Here is a 14,629-nt window from a genome sequence, read left to right on the forward strand (position 1 = left end):
ATATACGATTTCATTATAATATTATGGTTGTATATAAAAATATAAACGTTCAACTTATGAAGTTGAACAATATATTTTACATTTTGTAATATTTAAAGCCATGTTAACCGAACGTCATAATATTATACTGAAAAGTATATAAATAATAACTATGTACTTGAATAAAATATATAACAAATTGTACAAAACCTACCTTATACGATTAATTTGTTACACTATAATGACTATTTTACTTGAGGTAAAATATGGCATAATAATACGTTGGTATTACCGGAAAATAAATAGTATCCACAATCCGTGACTTCGATGTACCTGAATTGCCTGTCCAACACGCCGTGTGATGGTAATATTAATTTATAATAATAATATTATTATTTTATTGAAATGCATTGAATAATCATTCTTGTGATATATTGAACAAATGGTCCATGCTAGGACTAAATAATATAAATGTTGTTTAGAAAGAGTTCACTGATTATAATACAAATTACAATATCATGAATATAATATAAGCGTTTTATTATATAAAATAATATGATAATAATTTAAAATTTGTTTTAGTTAGTAATAGCTGATTATGGTTTATGAGCTTATAACTACTTAAGTTAACAATATTATTTTTACAATTATAATCATGCTACTATGATTAATAAAGTTTATTTTTAAGTAAATTGTGTATCAAGTTGTATACAGTTGAACAATTAGTGAATGTTGTAAACAAAAAAATAATAATACTTATACCATATGGATTTTTATTTAAAAAATATATTATTTTTTTTAAATATTAGTTTTACACAATTTTAGGACACTGCAAAACAATATTTTTTACAATTATTTATCGACATTATTTTTACTTTTAACTTTTTTGAATAACAAGTAAGTAAGAACATTATTTTTATTTTATATTCTAAATTTTATATTTTTCGGATCACATTGATTCATTAAAATTAAATGTTGACAGTAGATGGGTACTCTGAAAAATGCTAGTCCACTACTCTACTCATCAAAATTACTTATAATTATTTATTATAATTATTTTTTAACGGGCCAAAACCTAATATTACGGTGACTCAAAATAATAAAACTATAATAGTTTGAAAAATTTCACAATAATGTAAGTCTAATAAGATAAAATAAAATATTACAATCGTGTAAGAGGCACAGAACACAATTTATATTTTATATAAATTACAAAAACTATAAAAAGAACGGATCTGCATTGGCTAAACACGTCATCCTTGCAAGAGAATTATTTCTTATTCCGACAGCTGCACAAAATTAATACGGCAATTGTCTGTATAGCAAACGTAAGTAATTATACTTACATACTTATAGTATGTTACATTGCGTGTCACATAAAAAAATAATTTTGTTGAATAAACTATAGGTGCATCGACTTATTGCCCGGAGACGTAGTAACTATATTATATAATCTTTGATTCGTATGTATCTAAATACTCCCAAAAATATTTACTGCTTTGGAATATAAAATTGAATGCTAATGTTGTCGTTTAAAAAATGAAACAACTCAAGACTTCAGATAACAATGAAACAGTTTTAAAAAATATAAATTTTTTTCAAAAACTATGTTTGCGTAAAATTATGTAATACAATCTTTTCAAAAAAGTTTAAACTTTTATAAATAATGAGATTATAGACTTAAATTAATTGATCAATTTAATATGTATATTGTTAGACGTGTAATAATTACAAAGGAAGTCTTACATTTGCATATTATAATATGTTATAATAATTTCCTTAATACAACCATATTGTTGGAAACCCTGATCACACAACCATATACTTACTGTAGTTACCCTCGAACAATGTTTAATCGCTGGGATACTTCATCAAGCTTAACAAAAGGAGCTGAACCGAAATATTCGGATACCGATTCGGGATTCCTAGTTTAAATCTACTGTGCTTAATGTATTATCCTTATTATTTGGCAAACTCGTAAAACTGTCCTTCTGAATGGGAGCAACCGAAACGACATAGCATTTCTCGACTGCATTGTCGGATCACGGAAAACATAAAAATTATTCACGCTCAGCCAGTCGATTTCGACACTGCCCCCTACCCTTCGGTAGTGTACGCACTACGGTAGATCGTTATAATATCATACCGTATACATTATAATATATTATACTCACAACACAATATTATTATATACAATTTATAATTTCATAACGCAACGGTTTCGATATTTCTCACAGGTTTTTGAGCGTTTCCGATTTCGTGTACTCGTACGCTTCTCGTATACTTTTCTCGTCAGATTTGGAAATCTATATTAACAGAGCATACGATAATATTACTACATACAATCTCCCATCCAATCTCCGTCGTTTTAAACATTTATGACATAATGTCAAACACAGTTTCTTTTTTTTTTCACACGAAATACGCAATACAATAATAATAATATTATGCCTATTGTACCTCGGGCATGACATATTGTGTTCGCGCACTGTCCGGTTCGTCCACATATCTGACGGTGCTGAGTTTCAGCTCTCCGCCGATCCAAACGCCCTCCATCGATTGGCCTTTGTCTTTGAACACGTACACACCTTCACCGTGTTTCAAACCATTTCTCCATTGTCCTTCGTAAACGTTACCGTTCGCTGTAAGACGCGTATAACAATGGCGTTACATATTTCGAAAACAAAAAATAAATATCGATACTGCCGCATTAATAATAATATTAATATACTTTTACATAGCAAGTGGGTATATAATATAGTATACGACGGTGGGGCTCGGCGGTCGGCCTCAGTCACTAACGTGTTCTGAGGTCAAGCATCAACCGGCGTCGCTAGTTCCCGGATGGGTGACCACCATCCGGGTTCTTAATGACGAATCCTCGGGCCACATACACGTGTTACTTTCAGACATCCGAAACCCACCTTCAAAATGCTAACAGCCGTGAAATCCAATGCTCAAGGTCAATTAAAAAAAAAATAAATATTTTATGATTTTTTTATAACTAAAAAAGTTATTTTCTAAAAGTACTTTAACCAACTAAAAATTAATTATTTGGTAGCTTTTATATATATTATGGTAGGCACCTAATTTGTAATATGTCCGCAATGAATCTATGTTATACAAGACTCGTATTTTATATTAAAATAAATCAATTTTTTGGACTGGATACAGTTTTTATCATGTCTGACCGATTTGTCGTAAGATTTTAGTTGTTATGGTTACTTATAATCAAAAACATATTTATGATTCATAGATTTTCCTAGTAGAAAAATATCGAGTAGCGTGCTATGGTGTTTTTTTTTAATATTGGCTGGTATGCGTTTACTTTGAATAGAACCATGGTTAATGGTTATACATAATATAACCTATTAATACAAACAATCATAACTATGTACCTAAAACTAGTAAATAAAGGATGGAAGAACGGACTCAACTGGGATGTAAGGTGTTTTAAACATATTATATTTATAATCCAAAAACTATGTTTTTCCTTAAAAAAAAAAAATGTTTACACACATTGAACCAGTTAATTATTTTTTTTATAAATAGACCCTGAGGTTAATACTGCATTACTGCGTATAATTATATGCAGTAGAAAAAATTCGATTATAACAATATTATGCACCAATGCAGATATGCGACAGTAAAGTCTGAATTTATGAATATATAATGTTAAAATATGCACCTAAAATGTAGTTTTCATAATTTGATTTTTTTTTTTAATGTATTCATTTTAATTTAAAAATGTATACGATGTATATGATCTAGTAGATAGTAGACCAAACATTATTAATTAAATTAATAAAAGTTATTAGTTGTTTTGTTGTACATAATTAACTAATTTAAGTACGAGATGATAACATAATTTATGTAAAGTCACAGTCGATTGATTAGGAGCAATGATGTGTGTAGAACTCAGTAAAATAAAGGTTTAGGGTTGGTTTTCTAATAAATAAATTCGCGGTTTAGCACCAACATGAACATGTGCCTACTCTGTGTGTCTCTGTAGTCTCATATACCAAAATTGCTCTTGATTTTCTCCAAGACATATTTTATTTAAACGTCTGCAACGCAATTCTTCGGTAAAGTGGATTCGTCTGGTTTGTTGTCTTTTATGCAGTATTTTTTCAGAAAACTACAGAATTTAGGAACGAATTTTTTAAACGAATGTTACTGGCTGTTAATGTGAGCGCGTCGTGTGCAAACGATTAAAGATAATATTATATTATCTTATTAAAACTCGACAATAAATTATGATTCACTTATCTATACTATATTATTATAAAGCTGAAGAGTTTGTTTGTTTGAATTCGGTAATCTCGAGAACTACTGGTTCGAATTGAAATTTTTTTTTGTGTTGCTTATTAGTCTATTTATTGAGGAAGGCTTAAGGCTATATCACATAACGCAATAGGAGCCCGGAGAAGTGCTCAAACAGGGATTTTGAGATTTACGATGGGAATGTTTGTTTATAAACAGTCGCTATTGGTTATTGGAGAAATTGATATTAGCAGAAATATCATTTATTTATTATTGGTTGCCATTAGCTAATCGGGCATATCAAGTACAAGTTTGCATCAAATCGAATTTTCGCACATTGCCTACCAAAGTAGCTGACTTGCACTTATAGCCGATTATCGCCGTCGTCCGCAATCCGACGTAGTCAGATTGCTTATCAGAGTGCCGAGTTTCACTTACTGCAGCGAGTTACATCCAAAAAGAGTTGAACAATCACAATTTTTTTTAAAGTAACTTTAAACGAAGTACGCGAAATCGGCTAGCATAATATACAACGACGGCTGGAAACTATTCCGGTCGACAGTGATAAACTTTCAAATTCATTTCATGTAAAAAACAGCAATTATTTATGCAATATGGCCTTTACGCCACAAACCAATGAAATATGCATTTCTTGTAGAAAAAGGCTATTATATGAATTTGCATAACTGCATATGCAAATGCATATAATTCGTGGTCTAGTTGTAAGCATTTACATTTTATACGAGCGGAATTGTATGTCATGTGCTCATCTAAGCAAAACGCTTTAAATACTTGTACATATATTATAACTTATTGACTATTAGATCATAATTATATTTTTAAGTATAAAAATATTCAAAAAAAATATTTTCAATCAAAATTGATGTTATTGTTTTAAAAAAAAAAATACCACAAGTAATAAAATTCGGTACAGGTAACGCGATAAGCAAATAGGAAAAAAAAATATAATTTTTCAACAAATATTTTTGAAAACACGAGAGAACTGTTTGGTGATAAATTTAACACCTTGTATAAAATATGCAGGTAAATTGTATATTGTATAGTAATAAATAACAAAATGCAATGCAGTTTTTACCTTCAGTGAGTTTTCCTCGGCCGTCGTATTCGTTGTTTCGCCAATGACCTCGGTATACGGCACCGTCGTTCCACCGCATGGTCCCGTAACCGCATTTTATTCTGTTACCGGCCGTCGAAAAGCAACCATCGTAAATGCCGCCCTCTTCGTACCATTTGCCTTTAGCCTTATATAATACAAAGACGACAATAAACACTATATATTATGGTATTATAAAAGTCCATTGCTCGCATAAAACCGGCAATCGCTACTTTTTGAGCGCGAACACCGAAACGTCTCGTTTGACGATTAACGTGACTATATAATAATAATATTGTCGTCATCGTGTTTATTGCATATTATACGTAAATTAAATGTAACGCATAAATAATTCGCTAAGCACTTGAAATCGTGCTGTGTCTCATGCAATGATAATAATAAAATGTACATCGGTAAGTTCAAAACGTCTCGATATATTTGCCATATTTTAACCCCGTCCCCTCGAAAAACATTTACAATATAAATAAATACAGAGTGATATTAACCATTTCACTATATTATTATGACAAGTAATCGAGAATATTTAATTTGAATTTTTTGATAATTTCTAAGATCGGTTTTGTAAACATTTTGATTTTAGTATTTCATATTTTAAGGAGACTGTAGACACACAGATTTTTTTTATTTTCGATCGAGAACCACCTCTATATTTACTTCAAATTGTTAAGTAGATTATTATTTTGATAATGTATCTAAATTGTAATGTCGATGTATCTAAATTAAAATTCCTAAATGTTAAAAAAATAATAATTTTACTAAACGTATATTAGGTATAATGAGGATAAAAGATATAAAATGAAACACTGAACGCGTGTTGGCTGCATATTATGCGATACCTATCACAGTGTTAAATAAAATAAATGTGTATCCTCAACAAGTCGACTGTCTCATGTATCACACGTACCTACAATTTTCAATTATAGACCTTAATATTTTACTTATACTTGCCAATTTCGTCTTGTGTATCGTGTATGACACACGACATTTTTCAAGATTATTTATTTATTTATATCTGGGGAATTATCCTCATGCCAGAGACACTAAAAAAACTGAGTATCATAATATTATGATATACGATACTCAGACCGGGTTCACAAAACCACCCTAACCTGAGTGTACATACGATACTCAAGGCGTTCGTGGCAAAATCAAAAAAAAAATCGGTAGGGCAGTCAACTTGTTAGAGATAGATTTTTAAAGTCTTGTACTACACCGTCTGTATGTCATTTTCAAAAATATGACCGTTTAAGTGCCTTAACTAATGAGAAAACTGTTGTAGTGATTCAGCAATAGGTATTGTGTTCGAGTCGTATAATATTATATATGTACCTACATAATATAGTATTGTATACCTATACATTTAATACTATATACTACTTACGAATCGGTTATTGATCCATTGTCCTTCGTAAACGTATACAAAATGGTCATCGACTTTCTTCATCAGCACGCCAAAACCATGTCTTTTGTTCGCGACCCAATCTCCCTCGTAAACTGTTTTGTTCTTGTAAGACTTTTTTCCTTTTCCTGAGTATAAAAACCCACCGTAAAGATTTTAAACAATTGAACGACGTGGCAAAGGGAAATATTAAAATAGCATAAGTGGATGATTTTATGTAGATTTTTCGTGCATATTACAATCGGTTTTGTAATAATGAATAACGCGCACGGTGCACCAATGTGAAAAAATATAATTCAATTTTTATGTACCTACCTAACATATTATTATTTCATTTTGGTAAAATACCATTCGAACACGATTTTAAGATGAATTTTATGTGTTTTCACGTACTCAATCTATAAGATGAATGAATACAAAAACCTACGTTTAGCATCATATTCTAGTATATTTGTAGTAAAACCAAGATAGCGAGAGACAATATTTTACATGATTTTATTGTGAATGATCCCTATGACCTACCACCATCGAACGTGTACGTCTTGGTTAGCAACAAGTTTGTCGTGTCTGTTCGTATTTTATATATAAGGTCCAGATGGTTATTGTTGTTCACCGGCAGAACGTTGTCATCGAACGAATACTATCAATAATTTTAAAGTACAGTCATTTCAGTTAACTACCACGGTCGTGGTAGCGATTGTTATATAGAGATTGCTCGTAAATAATGTGATATAGACGGACTGAAAACAAAAGATATACGAATAGGTACTAGAATCACCGACATCCCTTTTAACGTCCATCGCTATTATTTTTCAAATATCATAGGTACTACAAATAATATATAATAATATCTGCAGAACTTGTACAATGGTCAGGGTCGTACATCGAATTTCCGAAATTCAATACAGTGTCTATTATTGTGTACCTAGCCTAATTTTTCAATAATAATAATAATAATAATAATAACTGACCTACTAATGAATTTACCTACATCTTCGCACAATACTCGCTATAAACGTAAAAGTTAGTTATGTGAGCGTAATATAATATACAGCGGCACTAAGTGTTAGAGGTTTCCACATTATTATCGTATTTGTTGTAAACTGTGTGTAGCATACTGCGTACAAATACATATACAAATAATACCCAAATGGTCCATTCGTCACTACAAATACTGTCGCCGTGGTTACCAGCATCACAGTTGATTTTATAAAAAAAATATTGTATTATATAAATGACGAACGGCGATACTTTATTGATTATTGACTTATGTGTTAAATAATGATATGATATAGATACGTTTCGTTTTAAAATGTGAGTGGATAATATAGGTATTGATTTTACAATGATGTGGCTTGTTTTTTTTTATGTGTTTGTGTACTTCTTATCGTAATAATACTTCGATTTTCAACTTCACTATCTTTTCTGGTGAAAAAGTGAATCTACTATTGATGCATTTGGGAGATCAAAATACCCAGTAGTTTTCAAAATCGTAGGAAAAAAAATTGATGTAAGACAGGAATTTTTATGCAAAAATATCGGTTTTTGATAAAATATATCCATGAAATGTCCACTGTATATTTATATTAGCATTTTCTATAAATCTAAAAATTATCAAGTGAATGTTGGATTTATTTAAGTTGATGTACTTAAAAAAAATTGAAAGTTCTAATCAAAATAAAAATAAAAATACTACTTAACCAACTTATGAAGGTTTAACAATATACCTAACCTAGTTTAATTACTATTTGGATCATCCCATTATCGTAAAGGTACAATATACATGTATAAAGCAATACAATTATTCATATTCTATATACTTTGATTTTAAACTCGTGTTTGTTCGGGTTTAGTCATTTTTTACGGTAATAAAAGAAAATTAAAAAAAACCTTTTTCCATTATAATAAGCATGCATTTTGACTTGTGTTTTTAGTCGATGACACGTAATATTACAATATAAAAAATGTCATTTAAACTTTACTTTTAAAACTATTTTTTTTTTTTATAAAAAATAAAAACAAACAAGGTATCGATTTATTTTTGTTATAATAAAGGGTCTATATTGCAGTTGCGTAACCCTATCTTTAATTTGCTTGCTCTAATTTATTAACATAGGTCAATATTATAATCGATATAAAGCAGGGCATAGAACGAACGAATGTAAAATGAGTAACAACGATAGTCACTCTGCTGTATAGTTGTTTTTGAGGTTTTGAGTGTAATTTATTATTGAGAAGTCCACATTAATACAGGCGGGTGTTTCAAAAGTCTTCATCTGTTATTAAAAATTCATATTTATGTAAAAAAAAAAAATACAACGGTGGGTCGAGGTAAAATATATTCTCAAAACAATGAATTGGTCATTAGTTTGCTAACAAATGTTCAAATGTTCTATAATATGACCCGTACTGCATACATCTAAATTATTGTAAATAGTAAGTATTCAAAATATTCTCAAAGGTTACTGATCATGTATTGTGTCACGGCATTCACGGCATGCAGGTGTTTACATAATATAAGATATTATTAATTATATTTAATTTGAAATCAATGCATACGAAAAACAATGGAAACACACATCATCGTAAAACCCAATATTTATCGCTACGTTAAAAAAATAAAATTAAAGTTGCTACACGTACTGGTAGTAGCCACACGAGAATATTCTATGATGGTTAAAAATTTTAGAATATTACAATTTATTCCAATATATTATATGATTTTAAAGCATGATTGCAACAACAACAACAACAATTACTACAATTTAGAAAGATCATATTGTTATAAACAATATATGACTAATAATACAACTTATTAAAACATTTTTACAATCGAATCATTTGTATTTAATAAAAAAAAGAGAATAATGAAAACCTAAATAAAAACCATATTTTTAAATAAATAGTAGACAATCTTAATATTATGATTTAGGTTTATGAGTTTAAATCAAATTTGAGAATTTATAATTATCAATTGTTATATACAACAATTTACATTTATTGATAAACTATACCGTATTATATTCCATTAATATTTTTTATAAAAATGCAATAATTTTTATTTTTAATCCTACGATTTATTTATTTAGATATAAACTTCATATTTTAAATTTAAAAAAAAAAGAAATTAGTACAATCAATAATATATCATTTATTTAACGCACCTACGTGCAATGTATTATATGACATGATGAAACAAGAAAAAAATATATTAAAAATATAAACTCAGTAAAATTATGTTTTTACACGTGGTTTTTATAACTTGGGTATTCTAAAGCATGGTTTCTAAATCACACCCAATGGCTTTGTTATATAGAGAGTGTATCACAGCAATCTATACTTATAGACAACGTATTTTAATGTACAATAATTGTCGAATTTCCTTGATACACCCTGTATATTATATTTTATAATATTTATTTATTTATTGTAAAATTATCTGGCATAACGCCTTTAAAAATATATATATAATGGTGCAATATAGGGTACCTACGTTAAATACTTAATAAGTAATACAATATTAGATAGATGGAACTAAAAAGCAAAGTAATTTGTATATAAAAGTGAAAATTGACAGTTTAGATAGATGAAGACCAATAGCACGCATATTATTATTTAACTATATATAGTTACCAATATTGTTAAAATAAATAACAGCACAATATTATCTGAATTATGTTCTATGTCTACGAACAATTGAAAAACACGACGATTAAAACCGACCTTTAATCGGTTGACCTACCCTTTGCAATAGCTAATCGTGAACTCACCTTGTTTTGTGTCGTATTCCCAGTTGCCCACATACAGCCCGTACTTTTCGTGCACTCCAGGCTTGAATCCGTTTTTCATGGAGTTCTGCTCCAACCACTGTACCTTGGACGGGCCGCACCTGCGATGGATCGAAGGCATTTCGAGAGGTTTTCGGTCCGAATAACCTTCCGAACGGTGACGAGGGCGTAATAGTGTAAAAATATTATTCTCAATTAGATCCAAAGTGTCGGAGAGCTAATGCCTCGCCGCCGCCGCCACTGCTACCACGCACTGTTTCTTAGCAACGCTGTTCGTTCGCCGTTGTTACTAGGTCAGGTCCGCCAAAGTGTCGATTACACGGACCTATGTGTAATAGCTATCGAAAGGTATCAGTGCGAGCACAACTCTTTTTTGTTTTCTTCAGCAGAACGCGCTGGAAACTTTATAAATAAAAACGATTTTCTCGAGTATTGCGCGAATCGATCGGTGTAGAGTTTTGATGACGGTGGTGAGTTATAATAATAATAGTTATACTTAGATATAACATATACAAGTATAAGTTATAGATAATGGCGTGCTCTGTTACATGACAAAAACGTTAGCTGACGTGAATAAAAATAAATAATATATGACAATACGTCAATAGGTACACAGTTCATGGGTTACTACTAATAATTTAAGGCAGCCGCAGCCGGTGCCAATGTAATTTTGTCCACAAAAATGGACGCACATTAAAAAAGGGTCATTTGGAGACGCACTCGGGAAACACTCCCCAAAAATACGCTCTACGGGAATAAGTTCTCTAAAATCAACCAAATTTGAGCTCCGTTACGCTGGCACCCGAATATTAGAAATTTGAATCGAAATCTGCGTCAACGATTGTTATATCATTTGTGCAGGTTTGTAATCACAAGTTACGCTGGCACCCGCATTTTTGTAATGGATTTTGTGGTGTTTGGGAGGTTGTACAAATTAAAATTTTGTGGTTACAAACCTGCACAAATGATTTAACAATCGTTGACGCAAATTTCTAGTATGCGGGTGCCAGCGTAATGGAGCTCCAAATTTGTTAGTTTTTTTTTTTTTTAACTAATAAAATATAATATTCTACATCCGCATTGAACTCCGTTCATTAATATTTAAATCTGAAACTCTATAAAATGTCTTCAAAAATAATAAAATGTTAAGATTTTTTTTACGAATTATATTAATTATATTATCTTCTTTTTTCAGATAAAAATATAGTTTTTTGTGTTTTTTTTTTTTATTAAAATATAATTACAATCTATACACATTTGGTACAATAAATAATTTTGATTAAAGATAATATATACATAGGGAGACTAACAGATATCGGGAGGGCACTCAGTGACCTATCCAAACGTAACTTTCCAATTTTATAGAATTGCTGAACATTTGAAAAACCAGCACTGGACCACTTATAACACAGACTATTAACCAAGAAAAAGAATCGTAATTAATACGATTTCAAATCTTTAAAAACCACTAGGCATGGTAAAAACAACAACAAATAGTTTGTAAAAGAAAATATTTTATATTTTGAAAATTCAAAAATCGACTCGGGATTAATACACACACTGTCTTATACACGCGAATATTGAACAATATTATTATAATATAATATGAGCTAATATAGTTTGCAGGCGTGTGCGACGTCGTGAACATCACTCTGGTTTAGACGAGACTATATTACCAACGGCGTACTTTTATAATAATTATAATATATCGAGTTAGCGTATACCACTTTTGCCGAGTTCAACAAGTTCCAGGCGACCGTATAATGTGTATGTGTTGTCGAGTCTATATATGTAGACAATTATTGTACGACGTACATATCCGATATGTATATACGCACGTATGTATATATAATATATTACAGTACGGCGTGGTGAAACACTTAAAAACTTTAACGAAACTTTCCAATGGCGGCGCTCATTCGGGAGCCTTCGGGGACGCACGTCGTGTATAAATCCGGTTGAAATTTTTATCGAATCCTCGCCTAACGGCTATGATATAACAATATTATGAAGGCTACTGTCTCTGCCACCGCCGCCACCGCCGCCGGGGATTATATAAAGCTGATATTCGATATTAATAATAATAATAATAATAATACGAATGTTCGTCGAATAGACGATAAAAAAAAAAAAAAGCGTCGTAGATGAAAAAAAATAATAAAAAAACGTTTTATTCATTTCGGTTGTACGAATCGTATAATACGCGATGGCATCGTATTGTATATTATATTATTATATTTTGCGGATGCCGTCTGTTCGCCTCTCGTTATACAATATTATTATAGTTTCGATGTGACGGTGTCCGTGTTTGTTCTGCTACGGAATAAATAAATACGCGTATTGTACTTTGGTGTAGTGGAATATTGTAATTTATTGTGCACATTGTTTACGTAAAATGGCTTGTGTAGGAACTATCCGACAGTTTTAATCCCCGCCTATATTATTATAAAATAAAATACACGACGGTGCTAAAAACAATATTTGATTATTAAACGTTATCACGATGATGCCGATTATGCGTCGTATATTTTTATAACGACAGCAAAGTTGGCGATTTTTTTTTCGTATATTATTCCCCCCGGTCGCGGAACTTTAAAGCGATTTTATCGTGGGCTGAATATCTTAAACCACGGGATTAGATTTTTTTTCGACGTGTTATCATAGTTTCAAGTGTATTCTGACACCCACGTCTAGGTCGACTTTTTTTATATTAAACTCCCATGTCGCCGAGCTTTAGTAAGTTTTTAATATTTCCATAATTCCATCGACTGACGACAAAATCATCTCGTACAAACTTTATGTACTTATATGTTTCGGTTTTATAAAGTATGCACTTTAATTTTAATTAATTATGATTGTCATGATGAAAATATGATGTTGTAACATAAACATGACGTTTGTCTATAATTTTGAATAACTTATTTGATTACTGTGCACATACCGATACATAATGCTACATTATGCTCGAGTAACATAGGCTATATTTATTACTATAGAAAAAATCAAGGATCCCTACTAACACTTCAACAATGTTCATTTTTAATGTATCAATCAGCCCTTTTTTTGTATGTACTCGCATATATCGAAGAGTACTCAACGGATTTTAATACGGTTTTCACTAATAGATCAGTTGAGTCAAGGGGAAGGTTTTAATGTCTAATTTGTTCTGGCAAAATGAATTGGGTGGTTAACAATAATAACAATAGTATGTTTATAACATGTAAAAACTAATGTTTGTTTGTATGTTCCTACTGGTAAGTCCAACCCGGGGAGGTGCTCAAACAAGGATTTTGAGATTTACGATGAAAATTTGTGTTTATATGTAAATGGTTGCTATTGGTTATAGCAGAAACAATAATTAATAGAAATTAGTATTTTATTTGTATATTGGTTGCCATTGGTTAATCGGTCGCATACAATACATAATGTAATATGAATACAATCGAATTTTCGCACAATGCCTACTTGATATACTGTTACACATTATCCGCGATCCGACGAAGTTGCGCTTACTGCAGCGAGTTACACCCAAAAGGAGTTGAACAATCACAATTTTTTAAGAGTTGACATTTTTTATGGGCAACAAAGTGTGCGAGATCAGCAGCTATATTATAATAAATTAAAGATATATGGCTTATACATTTTGTACAAATATATGTATATTAAAAATATAAATCTTTGGCCTGGACAACTTCGAGCAGGACACCTAGTTATATATAAAACAAAATGTGTAAATGCCAAAATATATTATATAGTTATTAAATTATATTAAAATATGTGTGAAGGTTTAAGATAAATAAATTATTAAATAATGTACGTATAAAACTAATCGTCTGAGAAACATAATACTACGGTTAAAATGATTTTTGAATGATGAACATTTTAATGGATCAAATATTATAGTAATTTGTGTAAATCATTATTAAGTGCTTTCTCCAGACAAAGAAATTATGACAGGCAATTATCGTATATCTTCTTATTCCTTGTAATAAAATTCGATTTCATTCCACACCAAAAAATCTATTTTTCTGACTCGACTTTAATGATAATTTTATTTATTGTAAA

The 14,629-nt window shown here is 30.4% G+C and overlaps 1 protein-coding gene across 1 annotated transcript; it reads right to left on the reverse strand.

Moving 5' to 3' along the window:
• Positions 1-911: 911 nt before the first annotated feature.
• On the reverse strand, positions 912-10,780 carry LOC132943424 (MORN repeat-containing protein 3-like). Its single transcript, XM_061012412.1, has 5 exons — positions 10,547-10,780; positions 6,759-6,904; positions 5,339-5,504; positions 2,440-2,621; positions 912-2,285 (listed from the first exon to the last, which is right to left on the reverse strand). Exons 1-5 carry the CDS (start codon positions 10,683-10,685, stop codon positions 2,211-2,213), a joined length of 708 nt encoding a protein of 235 aa, XP_060868395.1. The 5' UTR covers positions 10,686-10,780; the 3' UTR covers positions 912-2,210.
• Between the last annotated feature and the right edge of the window lie 3,849 nt (positions 10,781-14,629).

The sequence above is a fragment of the Metopolophium dirhodum genome, chromosome 4 (assembly GCF_019925205.1).
Source record: "Metopolophium dirhodum isolate CAU chromosome 4, ASM1992520v1, whole genome shotgun sequence".
NCBI classification, from domain to species: Eukaryota; Metazoa; Arthropoda; class Insecta; order Hemiptera; family Aphididae; genus Metopolophium; species Metopolophium dirhodum.